General features: G+C 40.2%; 1 protein-coding gene across 7 annotated transcripts in view; it reads left to right on the top strand.

The window, feature by feature from the left end:
- The first annotated feature begins 5,504 nt into the window (after positions 1-5,504).
- LOC145483966 (MAP/microtubule affinity-regulating kinase 3-like) overlaps positions 5,505-14,515 on the top strand; it is a 30,337-nt gene continuing 21,326 nt past the window's right edge. For 2 of the 7 annotated variants that reach the window (XM_081462550.1, XM_081462547.1), the window contains exons 1-2: positions 5,507-5,652; positions 5,782-5,829. In XM_081462550.1, coding sequence (XP_081318676.1) covers positions 5,605-5,652; positions 5,782-5,829 — 96 coding nt within the window. In that variant the 5' untranslated portion in view covers positions 5,507-5,604. The other 5 variants (XM_081462553.1, XM_081462551.1, XM_081462552.1 and 2 more) reach the window with 4 other exon arrangements.

The raw sequence follows: 14,515 nt of genomic DNA, 5'->3' as shown, positions 1-14,515 counted from the left end.
TTGGTTTTAATAGCTTGTCTCAGTCCTCCAGCATCCTGGGGGGGTACTCCTAGGGGCGTTTTCTATATGTTGACAGCAGTTGAGTGCAAGCGTAAGATCAGAGAAGAGGCCATACAGCGGTATTGAGCCGAAAAAAAAAACTATGACAGAAGGTAATGCGATGTTTTAGAATTGGTACCTCTTAGGAGTGAAAAAAATTCAAGCCATGGCCACAAAACAGGATCTTGGTACCTCTTAGGGATTCTTTTCAAAATTTACGACGAGCATCGCCGTCCTTTTCATATAGCTGTAATCTTACTAGTTTTGTTTGCTTGTTTGTTTGTTTATTTTTTTTGTGGGGGGGGGGGTTTGCTCTCTGTATTAATATTGGCCTGGAATCAAAATATGTAAATTCAACAATAAACCTCAGCTATAATTAAGGGATAAACATCGCCTGAAGTTGGGCAGCCATGCAAAACATCTAGAGAGTTTTGTGGCCTGTCCATTGTATTTTGGTCCTTCGTTTGTTGTCGGCACTTAAAATAATTAACCACCTGGAGTGAAGGACTTTTATTTCTTCTTGAGCACGGTTGTTTGTTTTAAAATACTCTAGTCTGTTAATATTTTTTTTGATTAACTCGTGTCCTTCTGATGTGGTAAAAGAAGAAACGACAGTAACGCAAGATTGTCTTTTGGTACACGACAGCGATCCGCCTCTCATCGTAAAGGTGCGCTTGTTCAACTGGTGCTTCAGCACATGCACATAGATTCACGCACTAATTAAGGGACCGTTCATTTTTTATGAGGGAGGGGGGGCTGGTGGGATTTGGGAAGCACCATTTAAAAATCGCATGACCCCCCCTCAGCTTACCAATTTTTTCGCATGGCCCCCCCTTATAGCGGTCATTTTTTGGGATGACCCCCCCCCACAAAAAAAAATTGAACAAACAATATTTAGATTTCAACTTTTATAATATTTCTCTATTATCCCCCTACTTCACGTTATTGTGCTCACTATGAAGACAATATTGACAATCCCTCTACTACAGAGAGCTGTTGTTTAAAAAACAAATCAAAAGAAAGAGAAGTCAATTTCGGATCTCCTAGTTATGGCTCGCCCTGAGCGTGTGGCATTTGGCCTCTCATTGGCATCTTTCTCATCCGAATTGATGAATGTAAGAATGACATCACTTGAGTCATCTTCTCCCCCAGAGTCAATGGCATCACTGTCATACTCATCATTGTCACTTTCATCCGTTTCACTGCTGTCAGCACTTGCCCTGTTGTCATTTTGGGTCAATGTCCTTGCATTTCTCAGTGTTGGCTGGCCAGCTCTGAGAGGACTCTTCTGCTGCAAACATGAATGTCTTACAATTGCCTTTACTTTCTCACTCTTGCTGCTTTTCAAATGCTGCTTCAGCCCGTGGTGGTTCAAGTACTTGTTTAGTTCTGGAACACGTAGCTTTTTAAGCTTGGTTAGATCTTCGCACAACTCAGTCCAAGGATAATCCTCATATGATTTATCTTTTGCGTCCCTACTTAACTTTGCCTTTTCTTCTGCTCTCTTTTTCCTTTTAAATTCCAGCACTTCAAGATGCTGAAGATAATCCACCACAAACTTTGATTTGACAATAAACTTATCTGCAAATAGAGCAACGCTCTCTGGGTCAGATAAAACCAGCCTGCCACTTCCATGCTCTTTCTTTGCTTGGACCCTCGGCTGCCAGTCATCTGGATCACACCCTTCTTTTGGGGTCTTCTGGTAGGAGAGGTAGGGGTATTCCGGTAGGCAGGAATGGTCAGGAACTGGTTTAGGGTATCTTTCTATGGGTGGTCCAGTCCATTTACAACAAAAAGAACAACTTTCTCCTACCTTTTCTTGACAGGACAACTTTAGAAACTCCCTGTTGTTCTCCCCCTCCTCATAGTGCTCATTCATAAACTTCTCAATCTTACGGAAGTAACAGTGGCCTGGAACAGAGTCTTTCCTTGCTCCTGCATTGTGATACTGAACCAAGTACGAAGTGTTGTGAAAAAACTGGAAATCTGTTGATGTGTTGTGTGAAACACATTCTTACATTTAATTTACAGATGTCTTTATTTGGAAGGTTTTTACGTCTACTCTAGTGATAGGCATGTATGAATGTTGCCCTGCGCAGGTAAAACAGAAAGCTGTTGAAGTACAAGAAGATGAGCCGGTAAGTGTTAATTTCTTGTCAGTGTTCCAATTTTTATCTGGACATTAAAAACGCATGTATGCTTCACTTTTATAATGAGAAACGTCTGTATTTTCCTATTGTAAAGATAGCACCTAAAACTGTTTGAACATTTTTAAAATAGTATGTGTCTTTTAATATATCGTTTGACTTAGGTCTACATTTCACTACACGAATACAACATTAAATGGTTACACGAACCATGATCATTCGATAATATCAGTTCAATATAATAAATAAAAAAATCGTCTTTCCTTTTCTGGTAGGTCACTAGTTCCTCCTCTGCTGATGATACAACCATACCTCAGGGTCTCCGGAAAACAAGCCTTGGCTATATTGTTAATCCAATCAGGAAAAGAACGCATTACTACATGAGCATCATGAAAGAGGCTCATTCTAAAATGCGCAATAATGGCGAAAGCGACGAGTCATTTAAGAAAAGGTTTACAGCTGAACGATCCAGGCAGTTTGACATCTTACAAGCAAAAGAAGCAATCTTTCTAAGTGCGGATGGCTGTTCAGAAAGGGCGAGTGAGTTTTCCATGCCAAGGTACTGGTTGAAGCCCAGTGATGGAAGAAAACTGAACTTCTCCATCAAAGAGCACAGAGCAATGGTGGAAAAGTTGAATGCCATATTGAAAGATGTAAAGGAACACGATTCCACACTCTTTCAGTCCAATGGGCTTGCTTTAAAGCAGGGCGAAGAATTTGCCCACAGTTTTAATGTAAAACAGATCAAATGTATAGAAGCTAAGTTGACGAAGGTCACCCAGGACACGGAAGCACTAGAAAATAAGAAGAACAATTATAACAGCATATTCAAGGGCATACTCAAACAGCAAATCAACAAAAGGAGAACGAAAAAAGAAAACCGCAGAAAGTCAAATGAAAGAAAGAGGAAGCGGACTGAAAACAACGTCCAACGAGTTTATGGAATCTGTTTTGGAAACCCGCTAGGAAATAATCTTCCACAATGCCTTGTGTACCCTCCAAGAACGGCCGTCCCGGAAGAGTGTATTAAAGTTGAGGATGTTGCCACGTCGTTATTTAGAAGAGATGGGCCATACATCGCACAGCTCTTGGAAGGGAATTATTTTACCAATGCTGCAAGAAGCAGAATCACCACCAATCTTGAGCAGGAAGTCAGAGATTATGTTTACACCTTCATGTACCCTGAAGAGTACACTCTGACGGAAAGCATTGCTGCTTCTTGTAGCATTGGTGAAAGAGACTCCCATAGCAGCACAAGCGGCGACGAAGAACTCGACGACAGCGAAGATGAAGATGAGTGCCAGTGAAAGTTGCATTCGAAAACAACAGTGTTAAATACTTCTTTTCAGTAGCTACAAATGCTTTTTGTCGCCAAACGTTTTTTTAAAGCAGTAGGAAAGTTTGTAATAAATTTGTATCCTGCCTTCTATGTTTATTCTGTAGCAACTTTTTTGATATTCAAACATTATTCCATTTTAAAGTTTTACTAAAATATTTCACGTGACCCCCCCTTTTTCCCTTATTTTTTTGGGATGGCCCCCCCTCGAAAGCCATTTTTTTTCGCATGGCCCCCCCCCCCAAATCCCACCAGCCCCCCCTACCTTATAAAAAATGAACGGTCCCTAATAAGCAATTATTGGCCCTCGCAAAACTATTAATTAGTGCCAAACTTTCTGCGATTTCACAGAATCTCTCTCTAATTTGGCCAGCTTGTTTCAAGGCACAATCCGATGGCATGCAATATCCAGCTTGGAGATAGTCTGTCCACTGTTTTGTCTCGAGCTCGTCGAGATCGCAAGCTTAGCAAATATATTAAGGCGCGTGCCTGGATATCAACGAGCCAAAACGCAAGGGGAGTGGGGGGGGGGGGGGCATGATACCTCATTTTCTCTTGATGAAAATCGACAGTGGTGTATGAGTATAACTTAAGTCGTCTACAATCGTTTTTGTTTGTGCGTAACTTGCTGCTTTATTTTTTTTTTCCCTCCAGCCCCACGGGGGCAAGGCAGCTTCGTGGGGTGTTCGTTCGTCACTTGGCCACCCATGCTCGTTCTTGCACCGAAAACCGCCAAATGACCTCAGGCAAACATATTGGCTTAGCAAGCGGTACGAGTCATATATTGCTAAAAGCTACCTTGAACCCATCTCTTGACCCACAGTAAGAGGGGAAAGTTGGCGTGGCGTGATTTGAGACGGACGCTCTCGGGCCGATTCGACGAGATTATTAGAAGCATTAAAAGAATCTGCCAGAAAGCCGACAAAATACGAAGGGCGATTTGTCACAAAACCACCGACACAATTCCTGAAAATAGCTTCATTGATTTTGTAATCAATGGGGTCTTATTTCGATAGACCGTTTGTAAGGAATCTCTAGTAGACCTTAGACTTTCTTCGCTAGGAGTGTAAATATTTGAACCGCTGATTATAGAACCATGTCTGGCGTCCAAACGAGCTTATCGAGGAAAATCGCTGGGCGTGATGACCACGACGGCTATAAATTAAGCAGGTCTAGAACACAGTCAGACAGGCATACTTTACTTCCAATTTCTGAGGATTCGATTTCAACAAAATCGGCATAAAAAGGGATTTTAAAATAATGAGACCAGTAGAGCATCAAGATCTGATCAGAAATGTGGAGTGTTTTTTTTCCGCTATAAAGCAGCGAAGCCGGTTGAAAAATCGCTTGACTGGGACAGAAATGCGAGTTTTAGACTAATCTCGGGATCTCTACAATTGAGGAGAGATGAATTCTAATCTTGCATCTTTATAAAGTGGGAACGAAAGAAATATGACAAGTGGCAGACGAAACGATATGGCGACGGGATACCGAAAGCTGAAAAACGTGAAAATGTTGCGTGGCTAGTAATGATATAGCCAGCGGCTGTGGTTTTTAAATTGCAATTAATCTTAATCATATCTATTTCGCTGCAAAAACAATATTTCAAAATTCCTTGCATCACTGAAACAGAAATAGACGCTGACGGATTTCCTTGACGCTGTGAAGTGCTTTTAATTATCGGGGTTCTTCCCGGCACGAACAAAACATTCTTGGTATAAACGTTACTGAATAATGATCGACGGAAACGATTAAGGATTAACAAAGGCCACGGAAGCTGTAAAAAGATTAGCTTATATTATCGTTTTGAACGATTCGCATACGTTCCATTTTTTCGGCTGAGTGCTTACCATGGTAACCGATCTTATATCAAGCAGGAGTTCTGTTTTACCTTGACCCTCGTCCCATATTAGTCAGGTTAGCAGCAGGTTTGTCACGCTTCAGTTCAGTGTCACGCAAGCTTTAACAGCGTGTGTCCGGTTTACATATTAGCGCGCCCCAGCGGATCTAAATGTGTTCCTTCGCCGGTCAAGCAGAAGACTGAGAGATCGTAACTTTCTTCATACAAACAACGATCAAAACATGATAGGTACTCTGTATACCACCTACGGAGAGGAGCCCCGAGTTAGAGTAAGTAAATTATTTATCACATCATCGTATAAAGTACAGTTGTGTTATTCACACCAAAATTCGTTTCGCACATAAACCTCAGCTGAAACCTGTTTTGTCATCTATGTTTATCGTTCGACTTTTTTGAAGGACCCTACTACGAAGACGTCGGCCGACGCTGAGAGTCGAAGGAAAATGGTACGTTTTAAGGTTTTGGCTCAATTTCTCAGTCATTTGTACACTCTGTGCTCATTCTCAAATCATGTGCCTTGTCGAAACCGGTGTATTGCTCGAAGAAATGTCTATCCTGTACTCTTTTGCGCTGTTATGAATCCCCGCTGACTGAGGGGTGATGGAAGTCTTATATACCACAGAATTTTAACAGTATCACGTCGACAAAACTGTTAGATCGCAAGAGTACTGCAGTCTAAATGTAGGATTTCGTGAACAAGAAAAGCTAAGATGAGTAATTTTGGGGCAAGAATCGAAGTTTCAAGCGGTGTCGGGCCTGAACGAGTAACAACTGGATACCCCTTTTGAATAGAGGCAGGTACAGTATAGGAACTGGGATTTGCATTTAAAAATTGTTTGTATTCACATTACCAAGGTACTCTTCTTGCTTCAGGTCAGAGCATGCACGTTAAGTCTCAATTTTAATTACAGATATTTCTTGCAATAATAAACAGTACTCCTTGTAATGTTACATGGTATTTCACGGATGATAATTATGTAGCGATTATGTCGTCATATCACCTGATTTCCTCTCAAGTGTCTGCGTAAAGACCCTCTGACCCCGCTGTATTGTTCGCTTTCCTTGTGAATCGATGGTGAACGAGGACAAGTGAATCACGTCTTTTGCTGGATAATGTAAAAGGAAAAAATTGCTTCTTAACTTGCGACCGCTAGCAAGTGGGCTGAGAAACACCGTCGGTAATTGCTGTGAGTTTTTCGGGCGTTAGCTTTTTTTTTTCTGCCTTGATGATCACAGAAGGTTGTTTTTAGGAATACTGGAACTAATGCGGCATAGCTTTGTAGCTATTTTCAAGTTATGCGACGCCTGATTGCCTGTAATTATGTCAGGCGTTGCTCCGTGCAGCTTGCTGCGCAGATGTTAAATATATCGGGGAGCTAAACAGTGTTTTCAACTGTCTAAGGAGGGGTAACGAAGTGTAAAAGCTAACCCTTGGAGTTATGACCAGCTGGAACCCGAGAAATCGAAGCCGTGGATTCACAAATATGGTAAAGAATGGTGAAGAAGATCGAGAGCTTGCTGAGAATAAAAGTCTGTGAGATGCTGATTTAACACGCCTATCCTAAAAGTACTTCGCATCTCGCCGATGAGAAAATTCACTTGCGCGCGCTGTGTTGCGGGTACGGGGATGACGTAATTGGGAGTCGCGAACTCCCAACGGGCGAGGAACGTGGGCGAGGAACGTGGGCGAGACGTGGCCGGGAGGATAGCTTAAGGTTATCATATCCCAAAATGGTGCTGTTTCAGCTGAGAGCGCTCCACCCACTCATACAACCAGACATAATCTTCACTCTGATCGAATCAGTCATGTACTGAACACAATTTGGAACGGACTAGCTAATAAAAGCTTTCTAGAAGAAACGAATGTCTCAGGAATACAGTTGTTCCCACCTGTGTTTTGATAGTGCATCAAAAATCCCACTCAATACTCTAATACGAAAGCTTATGAGAGAAGTTTAAAAAAGCTGCAGGCCTTTCGGACCTTCCGGTTTCCAGACCACAGCCTTCAGAAGGTAATCATGGACGAAACTAACACAGATGCCGCCTTTTTGTTTCGATTCCATTCGATCAGCTCTCCGCCCTTTTGGTTAATCCTTGCTAAGACACCCCAATGTTTTTAACTACAAGTGTTTGTTCGCATGGACAGAGCGAAACCGGATTTAAATATTTCCGATACCGACAGGATCAACAAAGTTAACTGCAAATACTGTTAAAATGATTCGTAATCAGAACAAAAGAGAAAAAAAAAAAAATCCGTCAGAGATAACATTAACACAATTGTCCCCTTGTTAGTCGTATAATAACCATTGAATAACTGTTCAAGCTAAGAGAGAAACGTTAGTTCTAAAAATAACGATGACCCATGCACTTAACAAAAGTGTTCTGCGATAATCTGTTAAACAAATTCCTTCCCACTGCGTTTTTTAATTATTTGGAAAAACTGGTTAAAATTTTATAGACCACCGTTTTGGGAAAAGATGTTAAACACCGATTTTGTTAATTATATTTATTTTTATTTGAGATATGACAACATTTTGCGCCAGGACACCTTAAATATAACGGTTCCAACACTGAGGAGAGAGTTTGGCTGTAGAGACATCGAGTTATTTTTTAGGATATAAAGAAATTTCATGTCGATATTTGTAAACAGGACGAACAACGGGGTACCCTAGTGCAATCAAGCCCTAGACCTCAACGAAGTAATTATTTATAAGAAAAATTAAAACCCGACAACTGAATTATATATATACCTCACTTATACAGTTGCTTGACATCTTCGAAATTACACACAGAAAAAATTGAAATCAGGATAAGTTACAAAAAAATAAAATAAAATAAAACAAACAAAAAACGGAGCGCGCCGCGTCCCGAAAGAAGTTTCATATCAGTCACCCCAGATCAGGGGGGCGCGCGCTTTTTACCGTAATTTTTAAGTCATTTTCAATATATAATTTGGGACTTCCGCATGCATTAATCAAAATGCTGTGGAAACATTCAGGAGCCCTGAAACAATATAGCAAAAATTTATGGTTTTATAATTCCAATGAAAGAAAAAGTCGGTAGCTAACAGCGGTTTTCGCGGCCTGCAACTGGAATCGGTTTCAATTCATCGTGTGTAGTTTTTATTCGTTGTTTTTTCCACCTTTTTGCCATCCCCCGATAATAGTGGGAGCGATTTTGTTTTCTACATTATTCAGTTTGGTTTCCTGAGAAAGCTAAATTACCGTCGTTGACGTCTTTAAGGTAAAACTGAACTGCTAGTCTTAATTATAACAAACCGGCAAAAGACCCAAAGAAACCGTCCAGGTACCAAGCTCGCGCGAATAGCCCTTGACGCGTAAACCAGTTTGGCTGGCTGACGAGCTGTGTGCAATTTCGTTTGTTGTAATGGTGGTTACTGGTGCCTGCTGGTCACGCCTGTTTGCTTGTTTGACAACTAGTTATAGTACGTTTGTGGTTGCTTTGTAAATTCTAGGGAAACCACAGCGCACAAATTAACGTTCTTCAGTGTAGAAATGGCGCCTTGAACAATGACACGTTTACACTCAAGTTCAACGACCTGTGTCATAAAGTTTGGAAAAACTTGGAAAAGTTCTGGAATTGGAAACAAATGCCTGTAGCTTGTTTTCTGGCAGCACTTCTTTTCTTTGCAAGCACGTCCATTCGAGTTTTCGTTTAACTAGATAGAAACACTGACAATGTTTTTTTTTTATCATTTCTTAAGTGACTTAGTAAATTAATGAAGAGCTTTACAGAACACCTCAGGGATTTTCTTGGAACATTCTTTGTGAATAAGTCGTGTCTCGGAACCAAGTCTTGTAAAGTCGGTTGGTCTTCTGAGTAAACACAAAAACTGTGCAAAACCAGAAAGAAATAGAAAACGTAGTAAGCTGTCGATATGAACAAAACTACTTGATCTCTCAAGCATGCACTCTAGTGGTTTTGGCCAATTCTTAGATGAGAAGAATTAAGAAGAATTTAGTCATTTCCTACCATGCCAGCAGTTTCCTGACCGTATACAAAAGCTGAGATGACTTAAGCCTCAAGGGAAGCTTTTTCCTAGTACAAACGAGCACGTCTGCTATACTTTGTCAAGGATATTCAAGACTGAGGAAGGTGTTTGTATTACATTTACTAAATTGACGTCAGTTTCATTTCTACTCGTTAGTGCTCTGTATTGGTCACGGTGTCACTTCAGTGAACAGGTTGCTAAGCAGCAAAATATGAAAAGAGAAACTTTAATAGCTAGCTTCCATTTACATTGATTTATATCAGTTGTTTGCTTGATAAAAGTACAATATCTCATAGACATCCGGCGTTAAAGCTGGTCAAGACCAGATTTACATAAGAAAAAGTCAGGATTTTGAAATGCCGTCTTTTATCTTCTCAAAGTGACTATCAAATAAATTCTGATTTTTATTTATTACTAAGTTAGCTTCAACGAATAATTACTGAATTTGAACCGAAGATAAATAAAACGAAAAGAAAAAACAATACAAGGCAATTGAAACCGGCGCTTAATATCGTAAATAAACAGTCGGAAAGAGAAGTCACGAAAAAGTTAAACTTAGCACAACCCCATGGACAACGTCAAACTGCGAATCAATGAAAATGTAGCGAATAATACCATTTAATCTCTCTGTCTGCTAGAGGAAATGTTTTGGGTGCTTGTATTGTGAATCACCTGCTCTCGCCAAGAACAATACTAAAACAAACCTTGTAATTACACTGAAAAGCTATATAAGTAGAATATTTAAATTCACTACAAAATTAGCATCGTGTTACACCAAGTTTTCTTAACCAGTTTTTGTCAAAATTCAGAGCTTTAGTCTGAAAGTTTTAATGAAAGACAAAAAAGCAAGCAAGGAAAACTTTTTCTAAACATATTTACAGGTCTTCGATATCAGGTTAAATTAGGTCGAGTAAAGGTTTAAAATTCAGATTGTTTTTTGTTTTTCATCTCAGTCTTAATGCCCCAAGGAGGCTGGAAACGAGTACAGCCTTAGCATGCGACATTTCATTGCTGGGTAAATGAATCATATCCACATTGATTAATTGCGATGTCGCTAACTTTATACGGACCTGGCTCTTCACATGTTATTGGCACTTCATTGTACCATATGGTGGCTCCATACCTGATTCCAGTTTTGACGATAATCTGTTGTAAGCTTGGTATCTCTCTTGGATTTTATGGCATCAAATCCAGGCAAGATGCGCGCCGAATCCGCGAAGAGTGAACTCAGCGCAATTATTTTTGTATGTTTGGACACATCGGTCAGCCATACTTTCACTGAGCCCTAATACAGTCCCAATATTAGTATTCAGGAGTTGTAAACTGCAAAACTGCATGCCCTCACTGTGGATCTTCCACACATATTTTGTTTGAACGGGAAAATGTTTGATCGAGTAATTTCCTGCTCGTAATTTCAGATCAGATAATTTCAGATTTATTTATCCTGTGAAAGACTGATGACGCCAGCGGCTTTAATTTTTTTTTTTAGTACTTTGGAACATTGTTTTTCCCAGCTTTGTATGGAACTAGACAAAATAAACAGTTCTTAATTAAGAGGAAAATTGAATTATCATATACATGGCGCGTTGGAATCCACATTTGGCTTCTAAATTGTCTGCTAGTTGTTTTGCTCCAAGATCATTTTTGAAATAACAAAGGTATTATCACGTTAAAAGCAGCTTATCTTTGACGCTATGCTATCAAAATGATCGTGTCTACTTTTTTGCAGCCTGTTCGCTGAGCTCTCGGATGTCTAAAATCGGTTTAAACCAGTCCCAAACGGTTTTTTGCTAAACAGGGCGAATTGAAAATCGGTGGTGTGTGAAACCGGCCAAACTGGCAGAACCAGTCAAACAGTTGCACGGTTTTCAAGTTTTTTCCCGCGCTTTATACTGGTTCATAATCTCTTGACCGGGCTCATCATAACCTTGAATTCTGATTGGCTCCTTTCCCCTCCCCACCCCCTCCCCCACCCAACCCCACTTATGACCGTTGGTGATTATTCCGTATTTATTGTACTGGATTTCAGACTCACTTCACTCTTTTGAAAAATCTCTTCCCTGACTGACGATGTGGGTTTGAGATTATAATTCTACGCAGAGTTCATTAATAAAACAATTCGGATAGGATTTGTCATGATATCATGCTAAAGATTAGACAATGATTTTCCTGATTAAAGTTGAAGAACTTTAGAGCACAAGCCTTAAATTTTCTGATCTCCTGGTTGGGGTAAGGAGAAGGAGCCGCGTTTAAGGGTTTGTTTCTTTACATTCTCTACGATCGCTGCGAAAAAGTTCAAGGATCGTAACTCACACAGAAACCAGAAGTCGTGAGGATGGATCGTTCAACTTTTTCCGTAACAATCGTGACGATCATACAGAAAGATATTGCTGATTCTTTCTGCGTTGAAAAAAAAAAGTCCTCTGTATCTGGGCAAGTGTTCTACGGATGCAAAGCGCGCTCTGTGTAACAGGCAACGTAACACATGTTTCCATAGAATCGTGTATCGAACATTTACTGAGCGCACTTTCCCTCATATATTATTTAACAACATGAGTTTTCCAACGGATCGGAAAAACTGACACAGCAAATTTAACTTGGAAGAGCTCGTACTAGCTAGTTCTGATTAGCGCTTGATTCGGCTGAAGATTTGCAAACTCTCAGGATACGCCAACAGACTTTTAATATTCAGCCAACAGAGAGTTCTCTTCTCGCTTAGGTTCAGAGAATGCATGCAAAGTGTCAAAATTAGTTTATTGTTAGAATGTTAACAGAAAATTTTAAGAAAAATTTACCAAAAATGAAATGTAATTTTTGCTCTCCCAACCGGACCCTGGATGACATGCTATCTACAGGTTTCTCGATCCAGGCTCCTCCCGCCGCCTATATGCGATCCTTGTCAGGTAGTCCTGAGAGAGGCAGCTTCTGTGAGAGCAAAGTGTCTTGCCCAGAAACTAAACTAAACGACCCTGATAGACAGTGTCAAACCCGACGCACCAATCATTGACCCACCACTTTTGCAGCAAGGACTGACAAAGAGTACTGATAGAATAAGCAAAAGTATTACACTTGTATTGTACTTGAAAAGATGTGTAGTCTTTTTACTGAACAATTCAGGTAGAAGATCGCGGAATCCTCACAGTCTGCTGATAATGGCGGATGGTTCTTAGAAACAGGATGTTCTACTGCGAAGCTGTCACTGGATCGACCTCTGTGCTGTACATGTTATCTCATGATTTTCCCTTTTAATGATTCATCCAACGCGATAAAATTGAGGGCCCCTCAAATCTGTTTACACGCATATTTTATGGTGTCTCAAGTTTATTTTAGTAATTTGCAGTTTTACGTAATGAAAATAAAAACGCAATAACCACGGCCTTCAATCACGCAAGCTTACAATTGGTGAAAAAGTTAGATCGATTGTGTAACCAAGACAGAGTATATGCCTTTCGGAAGAGTTATCAAGGCCATTTTTCGCATGGCAAAAAGGTGAATATGTTCTTGTCAAATTTAAAAGAAATTTGACTTTTTTCCAAAACCCTAGTCGTGGTTTTTTGATATTGGAAATCCATACAAAACTAAAGTGCCCTTGAGTTTGATTCTGATCATGTCAGAAAAGTGATAAATGATTGTGATAAACGCAAATGAAGGTGATAAACGATTACTGTGGGGAAACGACTCTAGTGACTAAAATAATGATTGACATTAATCCAAGCGTACCGAGTTTTTACGCAATGGATTAAGGTAATTATTTAGAGCACTTAGCGCTGTAGATCTGTCAAGAAAGCTTTTAAGCTCAAGAAGTACCGCCTCGCTAAACAATATTATGGTGAAAAAGGATTTTTAAGAAGCCAATTAACCCTGGTACGTTCTTATTGCAAGGACAGTCATTTTGATAAGCCCTCGCAGAGGTTACTTATTTCTTCTGACAAAAAAGAATTTTTTTCTTTCCAAAATTCCTCAATTTATAACTAGGGAAATTAGCTTCTTACCGCCATAAATCAAACAGACTAATATTACGGACACCGGAAATAGCTGGCCATTTAAAATAAACCACAAGGCTATATAAAAACCACATGAAACTTCTTATCTTCTTTGATAGGAAATGCATGTTTGCGAGGTACAAAAAAGTATACATTTTGTGCTAGCGAATGGAGATATGAGAATTGGTGGGAAGGGGTGGGTGTTACAATTCTATTTGGCGATTCCACACAAACCAGTAACCCTATGAGGACAAACTGAAACTATGAACATATTTATTAGACTTTTATTAGACTTTGTTACTTTGTTATACATATAGATACCTTTAGTATGATAGCCAGGGCTTCTGTTGGTACCAGCTTAGTGCTGAAAGGGCTACCCTGCTTAAATAAAGTTGACCTTATTTTATTTTATCTCTGAGAATTTAATAATTTGGTGACAGTATCTATTTTTAATCGAAAAATAAAGGCTTCCTGTGAAATACTTTTGTACTGCTTTGTGTCTTTGATCTGGGATTCTGGGTAGGGGAAGGGGATAACGGGAAGGTAAATTTGACGTACAGTACGGTACATCAGGGTACCATGTCCGGGCACAAATCGAGATCCGCGTCTTACATTTTTTTTTCTTTTTTAATATACCCTAAAGCATTCTCAGAATGAAAGCACGTATAGTTAGAAATTCAATATTTCTGCAGAGGAAAGGGAGGGCACCATTCGGAACGTGGAACATGGTAGTTTTCTAGAATCTCCTTTGTATTTCGCGCTTGTATCCGTTGTCCATTATTTTGCTCTTCCGACGGATGTTTTGGGCCAGGCGTGACCAACAACCTTGCATTCATTATGCGCAGCTAAGTTTGGCCGAGGGGCGTGTAGGAGAGACTGGACCGGCTTCGTGCAGTGCGCAGAGGCCGTGGCACTTCAGAATTTCCCGGCCTCCATGTTTGAACCCGAGACACTAACATTTGATTTCTGTGGTGTTTGGAGGAAAATTTTGCTGGAAAGACGGATTTGAAATTCGGCAAGACGGCAGCACCGCAGCGGACGGGCTGAGAGCATTCTTTGCCCATGGAACATAGTGGCCAAGATCGACCGAGGGTCCGCACAACGAAGGTGAATTTCGAAAAATTTGGCTTTGTTTCG

Source organism: Orbicella franksi, chromosome 4 (genome assembly GCF_964199315.1).
Source record: "Orbicella franksi chromosome 4, jaOrbFran1.1, whole genome shotgun sequence".
Classification (NCBI taxonomy): Eukaryota; Metazoa; Cnidaria; class Anthozoa; order Scleractinia; family Merulinidae; genus Orbicella; species Orbicella franksi.
This window is presented reverse-complemented; position numbering and strand designations above follow the sequence as displayed.